Genomic DNA, 19,348 nt, shown 5'->3' with positions numbered 1-19,348 from the left:
ATGCAGGATATAGAATGGATCTGAATTTCCCTTTGTTTTCAGCATCTGGATATTTAAATCAAGCTGAAAATTTTCAAAAAAAGCTGGTATCAAAGCCCTAAAATCCTGATTACCTGTCACTTCTATTTGGGTTTATGCCTCTTACCCGAAGCCAATACAGAGAAAAAGGTGAATCATTCTAGCAGGCTTTGAACTCTGATAGAAGAATCTGAAAACATATCAGAATGCATGGAAAGAAAGAATTGGTGGAAGAAACGGATCTTGTTGTTCATCTCACTCAATTGGAGAAGAGCATAGCTGATTTCATTGAGATGTTCACCCAATTCTTGCACTCTACAATGAACAAGTGTGTAGAAAAACCAGCTAAAGAGGAAGAGCAAAGCAATTACTCTGAAGAAGATGAAGACTGGCAGGACAAAAGGAAAGGTAAGCTACCTGAAATCCCCTTTTCCAAGTTCCATATCGTCTTTGGGCAGTCCAGCAATCTTTCTGAACCTTTAAATTTGAGGCTAGGCTGGAAATCAACCATGTGCTGACGATGTGGATGCAACAAATGGTTGAGGCAACTGGAGGTGTAGCTTGGCATTCATGGCTTAATTGGTGAACAAAAGGTTTACTTTGCTCATTTAGAGATGACAGACCATGCCTTGGTCTGGTGGGAGAGCTATGTGCAATCTCACAGAATTGGTAAGTTGAATTGGGATAAGTTCAAGGACCTGCTGAAGGACCAATTCTATCGCATTGGGAATAAAGAAGAGAAGTAATACAAATGTCAGTATTTCCCAGAGAGACGGGTACAGAGTGACCAATATTATACTTTGAATTTTGAAGGAAAGTCAATCTGAATATTTCACAAGAAGATCTGGCAGTGTTGATGAAATAACAGACTGCACAATCATATTCAAGGAGAACATGATTTATTTGAAATCAAGAGTCTCGATGATTCTAGTAGGAAGACCATAGCCATAAAGGGATAGAAGAAAAATTATGGCGTGTTGTAAGCTCTTTCCTAATGCCCTCCTTGGCACACACATCCCTGGAGGCATTGGAGACATATTCCCCGCCAGTGTCACTCCTTAATGCTTTGATCTTCTTCCCAATCTGGTTTTCTACCAAAGCCTTAAACTCCATGAACTTGGAGATGACCTCCTCCTTCTTCTTCATAAAGAAGATCCATGTTTTCGAGAATAGTCATCTATAAAAGTGACAAAGTACTTGTGTCTCATTAGGGATGGAGAAGAGAAGGACCCACATACGTCTAAATATACCAACTCCAAAATCCCTTTGGCTCCGCTATCTCGACCCTGAAAAGATGACTTGGCATACTTGCCAAGTGTGCACCCATTGCACACATCATGCTAGTCAAATGTGCACTATGGTAGTCTTGTGGCTATCTGTTGAAGGATTTTCAACGCCACATGATACAAATGCCCCATGCACCTGTGCCAAAGCTCCCCCACGTCTCTGCTCTGCGCACTTTCTGCCTTGCTGCTCAAGGTTATGCATGTCTCAACCTGTAGCCTATAAAGATTCTTCATCCTCGCACCAATCTACTTCATGGATCTAGATGCTAAGTGCTTGAGGTAAGCCTTACCTCTGGTAAAAATGACATCATAGCCCTTGTCCTCTAGGTTAGCAACAAAAACAAGGTTGTTCTTAAGGCCTGGAACATAGAGGACATCCCTGAGATGGAGAGAGCTACTAGACTCCCTCTCAAAACTGACATTACCTACTCCCCTAGTCAAGTACTTTCCATCGTCTCCTAGCTCAATGTGAAACTACATGTCCTTCTCCTTCAACTGGCTAAAATATTCCTTGTTCTCGGTGATGTGAAAGGATGCTCCAGAATCAATCTACCATTTGGCATGCAAGCTATCAATGAGAAGTTTTTCTCGAACTGAGAAGAAAACGCATCTACCTCTGCTGATGCAGCCACATGGTCCTTACTAGACCCTTCTTTCGGTTAGGACACTTAGTGGCATAGTGCCCGAACTGGTGGAAGCATTTGATCTTGCTCAAATCTTTCTTCTTATGGCCCTTCTGACTAGACTCGACCTTTCCTTGGCTCTTCTCGCCCCTTGGCTTTGCTAACTTTGTCTACCAAGGCAAAGTTCTCCTCGTCCTCTGTCTTTGCTGAAACTCCCGCTCTCGTCCCCCTTTAGATTTCTTCTTGGACACAGTCTCCCAACAACCTTTCCCAGTTGGGAAGATTCTCTCTACCACTAAATACATCATGGAAATTCTCCCAAGACTTATGAAGCCTCAATAGTGCAAGACTCACAAGGTCTTTGTCTGCTAAAGCCTCGCCCATTCCACCTAGCTCATCTCGAACCTAATAGAACTTGGAAAGGTATGTAATGATGGGCATGTAATGATGGGCTATCCTTTCCTCATCTAAATATTTCTTAGCTTGTCCTTTAGGGCAACCTTCCTGGCATCACTAGATCTCGGATACAAATCCAAGATGACTTTCCACATCTGTCATCTTCCCGTGGAGATGAGGGATAATGTGGTCCTTTACCCCCCTTCAGAATGATCCTCCTAGCCTTGGTTTCATTCTTGTTATGCTGGATCAACTATTGGGGATCTGCGGGTGCAGTTTGTGGGTTCTTCGCAAAATCTAGCACCCCATTATCTTGCAACATTACAATGATCCGCTCCCTACATGAGCAGAAGTTAGAGGTTCCCTCTAAACAGTGATCTACCCTTATTCCTTGGAACAACATATTGCTTATCCAAAAAATAACTCTTCAAAATTCTAGCGCAAGCCTACTGACTGATATGCACCCTTCACTTATTGAACAATCATGGTGCTTGGTTTTTACGCAGTTTGTGGCTCTGATACCATGTTAAATTTCTTGAAACTATGTGAACTTCTTAGATGAATTAATGAAAACAAGGCAACTGAAAATTGAAACGAAGTTTAGCTTTTACCAAGACACTGAGTTTCTTAACATTCTACATGCAATGAAAAATTATCAAGATAAAAAACACATGCACACAAAATTGGAACGCTTGTTTTACCCAAGAAACCGAAACAGGAAAACCTACTTTCTTTGTTGTGGTCTTTTATTGATTGTTCTTTGACCAAATGGATCTATTACAATTCACACTGCTACTGCAACCAGCAATCTATCACTAAGAAAGTGCTAGGCTTCTCCCCACTAATCTGAGATCTACAATTGATCCTTGATCACTGCTCTCAGCCCCGGAGAAGAAGCTCTCAGCCTTGCTCTTGATCTTGAACCTGCACGCAATTGCCCATTGCTCGAGATAGTCTCGACTTGCTTTGTGAATCCTAATCTCCTTGCTCCACAATCCTTGTGCACTTTTGCTCCTAAATCTATGCGCACTCATGTTCCTTAATGATGTGCATTCTACACAAAGAATGATTATTTATATTGTGCCTTCGTCCTTCTCTGCCTAATATAATTCGATGCATTCTAGGATGCCAAGTTCGATTAATAGTTCACACTAGTGTCACGAGTTTCCTTTAGTTGGGATTACGAGCTAACTAAGAACTCAACTCGTTCTCTCTCCAATCAACACTTAAGTCTTAACTCGTTCTTTCTCCAATCAACAATGAAGCCTTGACTTGTTCTAACTAAACTTGTCACTGTCACCTCATCTTGTAGTCGAACTAAAGAAGACTCCAACGAATTGAAGCTCGTACACTACACATGCAAACTTGATGACCATTCCAGTAAACTAGAAATAAATTCATCGTAACTAATGTCTATCTCATGAATTCGCACTCATGAGAGGAAAAGACATTCATGGTCCTCACTGGCTAAGGCACAAGCCAAATGACCTTCCTTAGCTAATTTTTCAAAACTGAGGAAGTGAAAGTTTGGAATCTACCTTTCTAAGGCAGGGAACGGCTGGCATCTACCTTTCTAAAGCAGCAAAAGGCTTGGATCTATTTTTCTGAGGTAGCAACAAGCTGGAGTTTGTCTTCCTGAAGCAGCGAAGGGCTGGTATTTACCTTTCTGAGGCAACGAAGGGCTTATATATATCTTCCCGAGACAACGACAGGCTGACATCTAACTTTTCAGGGCAACAAAAGCCAAGAAGCCATCTTTTGAGGTAACAAGTGGCCTAATGGGCCACAATTAGGAGATAGTGAGGGTTTAAGGCTAAATTCAAGGTGTTGGATGAGTAGAGACTGAGGCAACAAGGGTGGGTAAGGGTGCAAGGCAACAGCATGGCCTGCTGATGTGATTTTGTGGCAGCAAGGGGGCGACTATAGTTTGTAAGCCTAGAAAGCATGTTTGTGTTCATATCCCTACTAGGAAATTGTCATTCTTTGTAAGTTTGTTATTTGTTTGTTGAATAAGCCCTACTTATAGTGGTTGCTTGTGGAATCAATTGTTGCTTGAGTTCTTTACTATACTACTTGTGTATTCAAAAAAGATCTTCATTGTTTTATAGATTGATGAATACTGCAACACCGTTATGAAATACAATTCTTTAGTGTGTTTATTGAAAACCCTAACTCAGAATTGCATCCCAAGGGTAATTTCTCCAAGTGGGATATTACAATTGTATTAGAGTTGTGCATCCTGCCAACCTGTGAGTATATGATTTTTGGATACTCCCGGAGGATAGGGGAAACGTTGCAGTTAGGAAAAAGAAGGGTAGCAACAATTATACAAATTCAATCGTGGCAGACAAGGAAGAGCAGCCACCAGAGATTAATGCATTAGACATCTTGGGGGAGCTAGTAAGAGGGCAACAACAGATGGCACAAGGGCAGCAGCAAGTGGCCCAACTTCTTACCCAGATTTTGGCAAATTTGAGTAATGTGGTTAGCAATGATGCCAATGGATCTTATGGTGGCAACCAGAGTCAAACAAAGGTAAGAAACAACTATATTCCTGGTCATTTTAACATCCTTGCACAAACTAACATAGGGGCAACCAGTAGGAGGACACCTAGACCTCTACTACCCCAGTTTTTCAATGGTCATGGAGCAGTAAACCAAGTACCACTAGAAAAGAACGAAGATTTTTCAGAATATTTCTGGGAGTATGTGTCATTAGGAGAGGATGTTTTAGCAACTATGATCTTTACAAAGTTCAGTAATATTAAGTATAGAAATAGGCCCAAAGATAATAATAAGGGCACACAACAGAGCTTTGATCTACTATGCAAGGTTAGGAAATTGTCCATCCCCTCCTTCAATGGGTCACATACAAATATTCGGCAAGGTCTTGGGTACAAAACTTGGACACTTACTTCCATCTTAACCCATGTTGGAAGCAGAGGCCATCAAATTTGCCACACTGCATTTGGAAGGAGAAGCTCATGAATGATGGGACCATGTATTGATCACCCTGGGACATTCCAGCATTACTTCTTAAATGGAATTCACACAAAGGTTGATAGACTAGTTTGACAGAAAGGATCTGGAGATACACTATAGGGAGCTAGCACAGCTCAAGTAGACCAGAACACTAGATGCTTGCATCTCAGAATTCCAAAAAGTAGTTATTATGGTGATAGACATATTTGAACAATGGTTGATTATGCTCTTCACAAAAGGTTTGGTTGAACCACTGCGTGGTTGGTTCAAGGCCTTCAAATCCACCACCTTACAAGATGCCATCACTAGGATGCAAGACATGGAAGATGCATTACCTAAAGCAAAATTTTGATCCAAACCACTCATTATTCAAAAAAACAGAGATAAGAGACCATTTCAGAGAGAGTGAGCTAGGAAGGACAAGTTGGATGATGAGACTTGGAGCGAGCTGAGAAGGAAGAAACTTTGCTTCAGTTATCAGGAACCATGGGAACCAAGTCATAGATTCTTTGGCAAGGGAAAGGTCAACTATATTGAGGTGTTTTCGGGCATTGATGATGAAGAAGATACAAGGCGAACACCAAGCAGTGGGTCTAGCAGTCTAGAAGGGGAGAAGTCCCATGAGGAAGCCAAAGGGGATGGGAGACCTTGTACAAGGATTAAGGATGGTACTATCGCCACTCTTTCTAGAGTCCCTAGGTACTACACCTTCAGGATCGGGGGGTCATATAGGGGCAATGAGTTATGGTCTTGGTCAATGGCAGGGCAACTCACAACTTCGTCAATGCAGGATTGGTGGCAAAGAGAGGTGTTTCCACGGAAGAGTTTGAGGGCTTTAACAGTGTGGTGGCTGATGGATACAACATGACATGCGCACAGAGGGTTCCATGCTTGAACTTGAAAATGAGCAATTACACGTTTACCAATGACCTTTGTTAGTGGATCTTGAAAACAACAATGTTGTGGGGGTACAATGGTTAAACTCGTTAGGGAAGTCCTTAATGATAGGGAAGTCCTTAATGAACTACCAGGGAATGAAAATGGAATTTAGGGCCTCAAATGGCAATAAGGTAGAGTTGAGGGGTATGTCCAGTGGCATTCCTCGAACTGTATCAGCTAAGAGAATGGAGGCTTTAGTTTGTAGTGTGTAAGATCAAGTGCCTGTGCAAGCGAACAATATGAAAAAGTGGGTTGTGCCAACTGCTCTGTTACTACATATCATTCTCACATTTGTCCCACAATATGATCCTCATTGAAGAACTAACGCATAGGAAGTCAGTCCTGCCAATGAGAATACAAGTCCTCCAAAGGTGGAGGAAGGCATCAGTGGAACCACTCTTGATGCACTTTCTACGGATGCAGATGTTGTGCAAAGGGAGTCAGAGTCTATTTCCTGGAAAACATTGCAGGCCAGTGCCCATAAACTCAAGTTCTTGGCAAAGGTTTTGAAGTTGATGGACATCCTCATCAACTCTCTTTACAACAACAAGGATATCTTCTTGCGAGGACTCATCTCCAATGCCTCTGATGCTTTGGGATAAATTAGATTTCTGGCTCTCACGAACGAGAATGTGCTGGGAGAAGGCAACAACACTAGGCTCGACATCAAGATCAAATTGGATAAAGAAAAAAAAAGATACTTTCAATCCAAGATCGGGGGATAGGAATGACTAAGGAAAATCTCATAAAAAAATTGGGGACAATTTCCAAATCTGGAACTTCAACTTTTCTAGAGAAAATGCAAAGAAGTGGAGATTTGAACCTCACTGGCTAGTTTGGAGTCCAATTTTATTCAATCTACCTAGTTGCTAACCATGTGGAAGTTATTAGAAAGAATAATGATGACAAACAGTACATACAGGAATCAAAAGTCAACGGAGTTTTTGTGGTATCTGAAGATACAGAGAATGAACCACTTGGACGTCGCACGGAGATCAGATTGCACCTTAAAGATGAGGCCAGAAAATATTTGGATGAGAGTAGACTGAAAGATCTAATAAAGAAATATTTTGAATTCATTAATTTCCCCATCTATCTCTAAGCAAGCAAAGAAGTTGATGTAGAGATCCCAGCAGGTGAAGAATCAAAATCCAACAGCTAAGAGGAAAAGAATGAAAGTTCCTCAAATGAAGAAGAATCAGATGGCGAGGAAACTGAAAACAAGTCTAAGACTAAAACAATCAAGGAAACAACTTATGAATGGGAACTTCTAAATGATGTCAAGGTAGTCAGGCTCCAGAATCCAAAGGAAGTCGGTGATGAAAAATATGCCAAATTCTAACATTCTATGGCAAACGATTTTGAGTGAGGAAAAACCCTTAGCACGGAGCCACTTTACTACAGAAGGTGATGTTGAGTTCAAGTCTATTCTACTTATTTCGCCAAAGGCTCCCCATGACCTTTAAGAAAGTTATTACAATGCCAAGGCCAATATCAAGTTGTATATCAGGCATGTTTTCATTTCTGATGAAATTGAAGTACTTCCCAAGTGCCTAGGCTTCATTATGGGTACAATAGATTCAGACACTTTACCCCTGAATGTATCCTGAGAAATGCTTCGAAAGCACAACAGTTTGAAGACAATAAAGAAGCTAATTTGTAAGGCTTTAGATATGATTCGTCAAATTACAGAAGGTGACCTTAATGAATCAGATGCAAGGGTTAAAACCGATGTTGAGTCAAAATCAGATACAGATACTGAAAAGGAAAGAAAGTCTGTTGAGTTCGGCAATGAGTTTGGCAAGTCAATAAAGCTTAGAATAATTGAGGATGCACCAAAGAGGAACCGCCTTGCAAAACTTCTAATATTTGAGGGCACAAAGTCTGACAATAAACTGGCATCGTGGAACCAATACATATCAAGAATGAAATCAGGCCAGAAATACATATATTACATCACTGGATCTAGCCAGGAGCAACTAAAGAAGTCACCATTCCTTGAGAAATTAAACACAACAGTTATTTTCTTCACAGACCCAGTCAATGAGTACTTAATGCCGTGCCTAATGGATTACGAGGACAAGAAATTTCAGAATGTTTCAAAAGAAGGCCTTAAGCTTGGGAAAGATACAAAGGACAAAGAAATTAAAGAATCTTTTAAAGAGCTAACTATCAAATGGAAAGATTTGCCTGCGGAGAATGCCACATGGGAAGGGGAACAAATTTTGCAGCACCTAAATCTACAATTGCTTGAGAACAAGCAATGTCAGGAAGGGGGGACTATAATGTCCTCTTCGAATTAATTGCCCAAGGAAGGACGTAGTAGCCCATCGAACCCTGTAGGCTATAGTCATTTCAAAAAGGGAAATTATTATTTAATATTACTTAAATAACATTAGATAATAAAAATTAAATTGGGGCAAATGGAGAGAAACTTGCAAGTCACTCAAAATCAAATTTGAATTCAGAGGGGAAAATCCCAGAGAGAAACTATATAAGGAAGGAGAATCAATATGATCGTCATGGATTGTTCTACTTTTTTATTTTGGGTTGAGGCTCTTGGAGCGTTTTAAGACCCCTTTCTTTGATTGGTTTCAGTGGTGAAAAATTCCACCCTAGCCAATCTCTCCACTTTTCCTTGCTACACAGGACCAAATTCTGGTTGAGATCTATCTTTCTAAGGCAGCAAAAGGCTTTATCTTACTAAGGCAGCAGGAGGTTGGATTCTATCTTTCTGAGGTAGCAAAGGGTTGGTATCTTCCTTATGAGGCATTGTAAGGTTGGAATCTACCTTTCTAAGGCAGTTAATGGTTGGCATCTACCTTTTTGAGGCAGCGAAAGGCTGGGATCTATCTTTCTGAGGCAGCGAAGAGCTAGAGTGTGTCTTCCTGGAGTACAAAGGGCAGGTATTTATCTTTCTGAGGCAGCAAAGACTGAGATCTAACTTTCTGGGGCAGCGAGTGGCCTAAAGGGCCACGATCAGGAGACAATAAGGGTTTAAGGGTAAATTTAGGATGTTGACTGACTAGGGACTAAGGTAGCAAGGGTGGATAAGGGTGCAAGGCAACAGCGTGACCTGCTGATGTGATTTTGTGGCACCGAGGGGGCAGCTACAGTTTGTAAGCCTAGAAAGCATGTTTGTGTTGATATCCCTATTTTTGAAACTGATGATCTTTGTAAATCAGTTATTTGCTTGTTGAATCAACCCTACTTATAGTGGTTGCTTGTGGAATCAACTGTTGCTTGAGTTCTTTACTATACTACTTGTGCATTCAATAAAGATCCTCAATGTTTTATAGATTGATGAGTACAGCAACACCGTTATGAAATACAACTCTTTCATGTGTTTATTGAAAACTCTAACTCATAATTGCATCCCAAGGGCAATCTCTCCAAGTGGGATAAGACAAAAAGACGATATAAACTTGTGCACATCCCATGCCTTACCCATTGGGATGGTGTAACGGGGTGTAGAATTGCAAATCGCTTGCCAGTGCAAATTCATGTTTGCCACTTCATCTAATTACATTGATGAGTTGGAATGTGATTTGGTTTCTTGAGATGTTTGTGTTGTTTGGTAGCCCATATTTATAGGACAAAGATGCCATATTCTTAAGGAGACAAATCAAGCATTGGTGGATCAAGGAGGAATATTGGATAACCTTATGATCACCATACACAAAGGTAACCTCCCTTATATAAACCAATCAAGTTAAGAGGCCAATAAATGCTAGTTAGAAATTCATGTTACTCGTAATTAGACCATGAGGTCAGAAGCCAGTAAAAGTTAAACCATTTCCCAAACCTGCTCTAGGAAGAAAAAAAAAAGACAATTGGAGAAGCTACAGCAGAAATATGAGATCACTATTTAGGAACCATAAATGTGACCTCCAAGAAGAGCACTCGAGCATGAAATTTAGCTAATGCCAGACTCTCCATTGCTTAATATTGGGTTGTACCACAACTTAGTTGTTTGAGAATAAACAGATTAAGAGGTAGCTTCAACAGCTAAATCAAGTACTAATCAGACCAATTTGCTCATCATGTGGTCAACCAACCATTTTAGTGCCAAAGAAGAACAAAGCCTTGGCAGGATTTTCGAGCACAAAAATAGGATCGAAATTAAGGACATATACCATTTGCCTAAAATAGAGGATATGTTGAATCAACCTCTTCATGCCAAACTATTCACCAAGTTGGATCCTAAATCATAACATCATCTAGGCTGGATCAAGGAGGAAACTTGAAAGACAACATTCAAAACCAAACAGGGTTTGTTTGAGTAGTTAGTCATACATTTTAACTTACGCAATCCAGCAGCAAAGTTAGTGAGGTTAACGAGCAAAACACCCAAACCTTTCTCGATTCGTTGGTTGTAGTATCTCTGGATGACATTCTCATATTTGATAAAACATGGGAAGAGCACGTTGCACACTTCGAAAAAGTGCTTGACAAATATACATCAGAATGATTGAAACTGAATTCCAAGATGGAAATTTCAAAACAATCTATGGTATATCTTGGTCTCGATTCATTTGTTGTAGTATCTCCGGATGACATTCTCATATTTGATAAAACATGGGAAGAGCACGTTGCACACTTCGAAAAAGTGCTTGACAAATATACATCAGAATGATTGAAACTGAATTCCAAGATGGAAATTTCAAAACAATCTATGGTATATCTTGGGTTTGTTATTGGAGGTGATGAACTCAAGATTGATCATCTGCCAAAGTAAGTGTGATCTCGAACTAGCTAGGACCTAGGAATCTGATTGAGGTAAAGATGTTTTAATGGAGAACGTGAATAAATGAGGAAATGTATTCCTCACTTTTCTGGTAATGCGCAACCACCGTTGATTAAAAGTGGAATTGAGTTTGTCTGAAATAAGATTCAGCAATTAAACTTTAACTATCAAAACGAAAGATTTGTGAGGCGACGGTACTTAGGCGTCCTAATCTACAGAAGCCCAAAAATTGAAAAACAATTATTTTGACGGGAGAAACTGTAGAGTTTATTTTCAACTTACGTTAGTATAACATTCACAAATTCCGCTGCGTATTTTGCACTAGCGCTGGATATTGCAAGGACAGAAATCAAAACATCATCCGGAAGGTCATCGAAATGATTAACACCAGCGGGTTCTCGTTGAAGCCATTTTCCATTCATTTTACCGCTGTTAACCATCTGTCGTTTCCGCTTACAATTCTCCTTCACATCACTAACAGCAGGAGGCGCATAACAAGAGCCTGCTCTAGTCCGCATCCTCCCTTGCAAAAGAAAACCGTTACAGAATCAAACCCTCGTAAAATTCCGCAAATCCAACGAAAATACACGAGTCCCTTTGGGCAGGGACTAAAAACTAATTGTAGAAACAAACCCTCGCAAAATTCCGCAAATCCAACGAAAAGAAAACCAAATGCAGAACTAACCCCTCGTAAAATTCCTCACATCCAAATCCCACCTTTCTACAATGCCATATGCATTCAATCTGCTGCAGGGTCTCCGTTTGACGAATAACAACTAAAAATATGAAATATATTCTTTAATCTTTTCTGTGAATGGATTCACAGTCTAGTTATATTGTAATTTTTAAAAATATGTTCTTAACCTATTCAATTGAATTGCGTAACACTCAGATCAGCCAGGCTAGGATCAAACGTTTTTTCAGTGCACGTTAAAGAGATTTGATCCATCCTTTCCCAATAAATTGGTTTAATTATTAATTTTTATTTGATCCATCTTTGCCCAGCCCATGATATTTAGGGAGTTAAAATAAGTTGGTTTAATTATTAAATTTTAAATAAATTAGTTAGGCCAAAATTATAATTTTTAAATAGACCATATTAATTATAGAAAAAATTGTGTAAAATTATAATTTTTAAATAAAAAAAATTGTTTGATAAAAATACTAGAGAAAAAATTATAAATTAGAGTCATTTTACTTTATTTTATTTTGTTTTATCTTATATTTTGATCATGTCAAAATGAATGTTTTTTATGTATATTTTATATTATATATATATATATATATATATATATATATATATATATATATATATTTATATTTATAGATGGCTTTAGACTCCTATATTCTTAAACTAAAAGAAAGCGATATCGCTTATTTACCTTCTCATACCCGTTTAATGAGATGTTTGGATATCGCTTATTTACCTTCTCATACCTGTTTAATGAGATGTTTGGGGATGTCACTGTGTAAACCATTAAACTTTCATTGTCAAGGTGTGATTCATTTTTCATATATAAATTTATCATTATTATTTTATACATTATATTTATTATTTATTAAATGTAAATAGCTGGATTAGATTGATGTAAGATTTTTTTTTTATTTTAGTTTAAATTTTATATTGAAGAGTTGGAGATGGAAATTAATTGTTAGATTAAAAAATGTTTATGGTCTATTGAATTTTATAATCTTGGTAACATTATTTCTATTTGAAAACTTATTTTCTCATTCTATATATATACATATACACGTTGAATGGAAAAATAAGTTTTCAAATAGAAATATTGTAGTCTCTTACAATCTTAGTAACAGACTAAAGTGTTTCTATTTGAAAACTTTTTTTCCATGTTATATATATATATAACAAAATCCCTATTTAATAAATTAATTTTCATTCAACATATAACTATAAATGAATACAAAACTACGCACAATACCATATTTTAAAAAAATTAAACTTAATAAAAATAAATATTAAACATAAAAGTAAAGAAAATAAAGTTACGTATACATTTTAACCTTTTAGGTCATTTGTTTGAATATTTATTTGAATCATAAATGCAAAGACTCTACAATGAACGTTATTTATTTTTAAAGACTCTTCCATGAGCTTTATTGTAGAGTAATGAAGACAAGTTTAGTTATATTTTCATGCACGGATTCAAAGATATTTAAGTCCATGAATTCACTTGACTCACTCTATCTTGGAATTTCAAATTTGTTATTCTTGTCAACTAAAAAATTTATAACCATTACTTGTTTTTCATGCCCGTCATTTAAAGCTTTATGCATATTCATATCTCCATTGTCACAGCAGATGCAGTTAAGCCAACAAAATTTTCAAGAGTATAGAATTCAATCAACTCAACAGTTAACAAGTTTAACAGACGACAAACCTGACACGATGACCAACACATCCAAAGGGAATTCCAGTAGGGAAATCAAGAATCTGATGTAGTATTTCCCAAGTGTACGTGAGAGGGTCCAATACCATTATACTATATGGGAATTTTGATGATTAGAATCATACATTTAAAGTCGTGCAAGTTATCGATAAAAAGAATTATGATCGAGGTAATCCTTAAAAAAATATATATATATATATATATATATATATATATATTTTTAAATTGCATTCAAAATATATATCTTAATGCCTCACAAACATACCATAGGAAGGACATTTATTTCCTTAACATTCAACATCAAGGAACACTAAGCACAACAATGCCAATTTTAATTTAAAAATTGCATAATCCTAATTACATGATGAACTGAACCGAGTTTAGGAAAGGTAACATACATCTTGTAGGTGAATTAGGTAAAAAATTATAATGATGCCATAGATGTTAAAAAAGGTAAAGATTAATTGTCTTATTGAAAGATCCGCACAATCTTCACATTTAGCACCTAAATAAAATCAATACAACAGAAGCTCCAAGATCCATAACGTCTACAAGATAACAACCTTTGTGTATGCCAGAATCTCTACAAAAAACCCTAACTACGCAGAGTTAGCACAGAGCCTAGATATATTTTATGCTTAGATATAACTATTAGATTACCTGAGTTTTGCACAATAAAACTCCACCTTTTTCATAATTTTACCCTAAATCCTTAAGCCCAATTTAAAATTCTACTTTGAACTCCCTTTTCAACCCAAAATCGAAAATGTTAGATTGATTTGATTCGTGTGATGTGTTCAATTAATTTTTATATTTTATTTATACATAATTATATTTTGTTAGGGCCGAAATTACATTGATTACTAAAGTTTTTCTATTTTTTAAGGATTACCTCGATATTAAATTTTACAAACATTTAAGCCTACATATCTCCCCCTATACTAGGTTGTAGAGCGCCTGTAGGCGCAACTAACATATCCTTAAAGTGGGAAAGAGGATGCTTAAGTGAATCAAATGGTTTTGTTAGAGTAAGAAACATGATACTTATGGTTTTGTTACATAAAGATGTGATAAAAAAAATTCACATGGTTTAATGCATTGAGAGGCTCTCTCCGGCGCAGTGTGGAAGAGATGGTGTAATGTCATGCCTTGCTATATTATGTAAACATTTTGATTTGGTCAAATTACATAAAATTAAAATTAAAATTTTAAATAATAATAATAAAATTAATAATTATTATTGTTAATTATAATTAATAACTAAACCAACCTAGATCCATCGTAACTCTGAATTTACCAAGTGTTGAGAGGGATCAAATTTCTTAAGGTGCAAACCTCTTTTAGAGCGAAAAGAGATTTGATAGATCCAAAGTTAAGATGGATCTAGGCTGGTGAATAATGAATAAAGGATTTAGCATGATTCATGAACAATTTATTAAAATGATTGTTTATTTGATTAAGTGAATTGTTTATTAGGTTAAGTGACAATGTATATATAGTGAAGATGAGATGTGATTGATACTTGTCAAAACAACTTGCACACATACGAAAAGGACCACTGAAGAACCACGAGCCTCGACTCGGATAGGTTTCGATCGCGCGACTGAGGGTTTACAGAAATGGCGGCCAAAGCTGCAGGTTACCCATCCGCCACGGGAGTCGACAGCACAAAGGTCATTGTGCAGCTGACGCAGATCAGTCGTTTCAGCAAAGAAGGATATCAGCGGCGGGAGACTTGGTACTCTTTCCTGGAAAATGAGGGAACAATTGTAGATCTGGAACATGGTGAGGCGGATCGAGATATTGGAGCATACAGGAGAACTGCCGCCGTTCTGCTGACCACATCTCTCTCCCAATCTACCGCAAAACAGACAAATCTAGATACCTGGGGATGCAGCAATGACAAATTCAAGGAATGGCGCCCGGAAACAATGAGGAGGGCTTTTTATCTCATTATATTGGCGTTTTCAAAAGCATACAGTCATACGCTGGCTCAGATCCAAGGACAAGAAGCTCACAGCGACCTAAATCTTGAGGAGATGATAAAAATGGTGAACAATACAAGGGAGAGAATGGCAGAATCTCGGAACCGTTTCGCAGGTGTAACCCTCGTCTCTGCACCCAAGCGGCTTCGCAATTTATATGGGTTTCTGATATCTGGTAGCAGCGAGGGCTCGGGAAATCTCCCTCGAGAAGCAACCCGAAATGCTGATGGAAGCCGGCGATTGCTGAGGGGAGCGGATCTTTTCGAACCTACATACACGGCAGCCGTTAAGAAGAACAGACAAGAGATCAGCCCAGACCAGCGATTCCAAACCCATGTTGCGGCCGTGTGGTGGGGGAGAACCCTGAGCGCAGACGAAGACAGAGCATGCAATTTACAAGGTAATCAGTTGCCCAGATCTGCCATTAAACCACCAGATCAGACGCCCAGAAGAACAGGGAGCCTTAAAAGAACCCAGATCTGTGGACATGCAACCGACAGGCAGCAACCTCAGACGGGCTCAAACCCCAGAAAAGCGGACTTCACACAGCTCTTTTTGAAAGCACCGGAAGGAAGAAGTTACTGTTTGAGATTATGGAGAGGCAGTAGCATCCTAGAACTACGGAACAGAATACAAAACCTTCTTGGCATCCCCGAACAAAGGCAAAATCTGATCTACAAGGGGCGCAGTCTACAGGATCACTACACCCTCCAGGATTACAATATAACCACAGATTCAACAATCATCATAAACCTTCGGCTGAGAGGAGGATGCTCTGGATCCAGTTCAAAGAATACAGGCTCCTTCAAGGACGCGGTGAACGGTAAAGGGGAAAACATTCAACCCAAACCAGCACTAGCACCAGAGCTACTAGGTCCCTATATTGTGGAACAAACACTGGAATCTCCAACGATCCAAGTAACTTCGCCGGAGGTAACTAATCTACACACTGATCTAGCCACACATGTTTTTATATGTAGATTTAATGGGTTCTGGCCAAAATCAGATGCACTGCATCACTGGATCTTCTCAACATGGTCACCTGACTGTGAAATTCACCTATGCTCAAAGGGTTTCTTCATAGTTAGTTTTACAACAGAACAAGAACGTGACAATATTATCAATCAGGGGCCTTGGTTCTGGGGCAAGGCTGGCCTCTTCACCACCCCCTGGTTTCCTGAATTTGATGCAAATACTATGAAAGTATCAACAGTTCCTGTTTGGGTGAGGCTTCATAACCTCCCTCTACATTTCTGGCACTACAAAGTTTTATCAGCCATTGGAAATTCTTTGGGGAAATTCCTTAAAATAGATGAAGAAAGAGTTAACCAAGGAATATTCACCTATGCTAGAATATGTGTAGAAGTGGATCTAAGTCTGGGGCTACCTGATCACATTACATTGAACTATAATAATACGCAGAGGATACAACTGCTTGATTATGAAAATACAGCATTCAGGTGCCTTAGATGCATGCAAACAGGGCATCTTCAAAACACCTGCCCACTGGGCAAGAAGGACCCCAAAGTGAACAAGAAACAACAAAAAAAGCCGAATGGATGGCAGCACACCGATTGGAGGGAAAAAGAGGATATGCAGACAGAACCTACAGGGAACCAATCAAAACCTGACATACAAATGGAACAGAAATATACACAGGAAGGAAATGCCCCAGACACACAACTGGGGCCTGACAATATGAAACAGCAACAAGAAATACAGTTGGAAGTAAGCGGCATCAAACGATCTCATGGATCTGAAGGCTCGGAATCTGACAAGGAACAACAAATAAACACAACGGAAAATCAGCTGGCTATCACTGCACCCAACTCCAACTCTGATGGCTGGCGAAGGGTGGAGAAGAAGAAGGGCAGGAAAGCATAGGCCAGTCGACATCTATTTTTTATTTTTCTGTAATCTCTGGTCGCTTGTGAATACAGAGACAGTCATCTGCATATGCTTAGGCATCTACAAAATGTAATTTTTTCTTATGAATAAAATTACGACTTTTTTCTACGGGAAAAAAAAAAAAGACAATGTATATATAGTGGGAAGATGTGGTGGAGGAGGTTGTGATATACATGTTGCTAAATGTGTAAGTGATTGTAGGTGTCAGACTCAACCATCCTTGCACATTCTAATATTTAAAGTTGCACAAACATAATTTCATCATTAAAGTGACATGTTGCCAAATGTGTAAGTGGTAGCAAATTAAGACTCGGTCATCCCTAATCATTCTAGTACTTCAATATGTGCATAGGGGGCATACATGTCTTCAATTATGAACACCTCACTGTCATCATCTTCTTTCCTCCCTTCAAAAGCATAAAAGTAAGGCTAGTGTTGTTGTGGATTGACATATTTAATTTTGTATGTATAAGTTATGCCTTGTACCAGACGAGGATGCAAATTCAAAGGGTTAAGAATTTGTTGTGACACGTATTTTTGGTGGGAAACTCAAGTCTATAATTCAAAGGCTTTTCTTGCTTTCAATTATAAATATTGTTATCCCAATCTTGGCTTGATTTTGACATACATTTGAAGCATGTTTATCTCCACTTCAAACATTAATTTCTTACTCAATTTGGGAGCTTAAGGAGTAGCTCGAATGGAAATTTTGCTTGGATTTTCAACGAAATTAACAAAATCATTGTTACCGTGACATAAACCTAATTATTCAAAACATCTCAAAATTAGTATTGATTCTTTCTAATAGAAGAGAGGGAAAACAATTGTTGTAAATTAATTCAATTAAAGAGCATTTATTTAATTGGATAGTGAAAGCCATGGAAATGCACTAAATTCTTCATTATTTTATCATAAATTTAGAAAAAAACAAAGTCAATTAACACAACAATTTTGGACCAAAAGAAGATAAGGGAGTGGGCATTGTGATGGGCATCCAAATTGGCATCGTTTTCTACAATTATTCACCACCTTTTGACACTACAAGGAAATTATCTCCTAGCGAGGGTTATAACGGAGGTTTCTAGTGTTATAAAATTGGCAAAAATTGTCAAAAAAAACATTCATTTGTGATAGTGGAGATTATAACGAGACTTCATCACAACTGAAAAAATTTGGGCGGTCGAAGGTTTTAGCAGATGTTTAATTTGCGGTGTGCTTCATGGAACAAGTAGCACCGATGCACTACATATATAAAAGCATCGGGTTGCATACATAACTAAAAGCATTGAGGCGTTGAATGCAAAGAACATTGGTGCCTGAAATGTATATCGCCTCGGTGCTTATATATCAAAAAACGTCTAAGGTCGTTCTTTTAAGGAACCACACTGGGGAACGCAAAAAAATATTGCAGTCTCGGTGCTTTTGTACAAAATCGCAGCGTCGATGTGTATTGTTTGCATAAACGCACTTGTAATAGGCATGATAAAAAATCCATGTAATAAAGTTAATAAAGGCAAAATATTACCAAGGTCATGGGACACTTATTTCAAGCTGAATGTTGGGCAAAACATCCTAGTGTGGTGTTGTAGGCTCAAAATGTCTACCTCAAAATTGAGGGAAAGCCATCCGGTCAAGACCTTAGGGCAGATCCTTTTCTGTTTGAAATGGTGGTTCTAACTGGTTAAACTAGGTCCAGTTACCTTCTCTCTGTCTTTGTTGGCTTAAAGTATGCCTTTTTCTTACCAATAGAGAAAATCCATCAGATCAACCCTCTTGTTGATCTCGGGAAAGAAAGTGATCCTTAAGTTGATCAAGGGCTCAGCCAAGCCACAACTAAAGTTTGCCTCTTTGATAAGAGGACTTCTAGAAATGTAATGATTAATCTAAATGCAAACTTATCCTAGAATGAAAGCAAAAGGAAAGAAATCCTAAGCCTATCTCGATTAGGAAGATGTAGATCTAACCCAACCAAGAGAAAAGTAATTAAATGATTGGGATTTTAACATGCATGGTTTTAGATGAATATCTGGCTAATGAAATAGTTCTACTAGTTGAT

General features: G+C 38.3%; 1 protein-coding gene and 1 pseudogene across 1 annotated transcript in view; one reads left to right on the top strand and one right to left on the bottom strand.

Annotated features, from left to right (window-relative positions):
• Nucleotides 1-11,893, bottom strand: part of LOC149218420 (uncharacterized) — a 53,065-nt gene extending 41,172 nt beyond the window's left edge. Inside the window, exons 1-2 of the mRNA XM_089383963.1 lie at nucleotides 11,677-11,893; nucleotides 11,274-11,514 (exon numbers count right to left, since the gene is read on the bottom strand). Coding sequence (XP_089240089.1) covers nucleotides 11,274-11,509 — 236 coding nt within the window. The 5' untranslated portion in view covers nucleotides 11,510-11,514; nucleotides 11,677-11,893. The remainder of the gene's footprint in view (nucleotides 1-11,273; nucleotides 11,515-11,676) is intronic.
• Nucleotides 225-8,547, top strand: LOC149218421 (endoplasmin homolog pseudogene; annotated as a pseudogene).
• Nucleotides 11,894-19,348: the final 7,455 nt, after the last annotated feature.

This window comes from Pinus tabuliformis, chromosome Q (genome assembly GCF_031772625.1).
Source record: "Pinus tabuliformis cultivar Carrire ecotype Pingquan chromosome Q, CPIR1, whole genome shotgun sequence".
NCBI lineage: Eukaryota > Viridiplantae > Streptophyta > Pinopsida > Pinales > Pinaceae > Pinus > Pinus tabuliformis.
The sequence above is the reverse complement of the archived record's forward strand: the minus strand, read 5'-3'. Positions and strand labels throughout refer to the sequence as shown.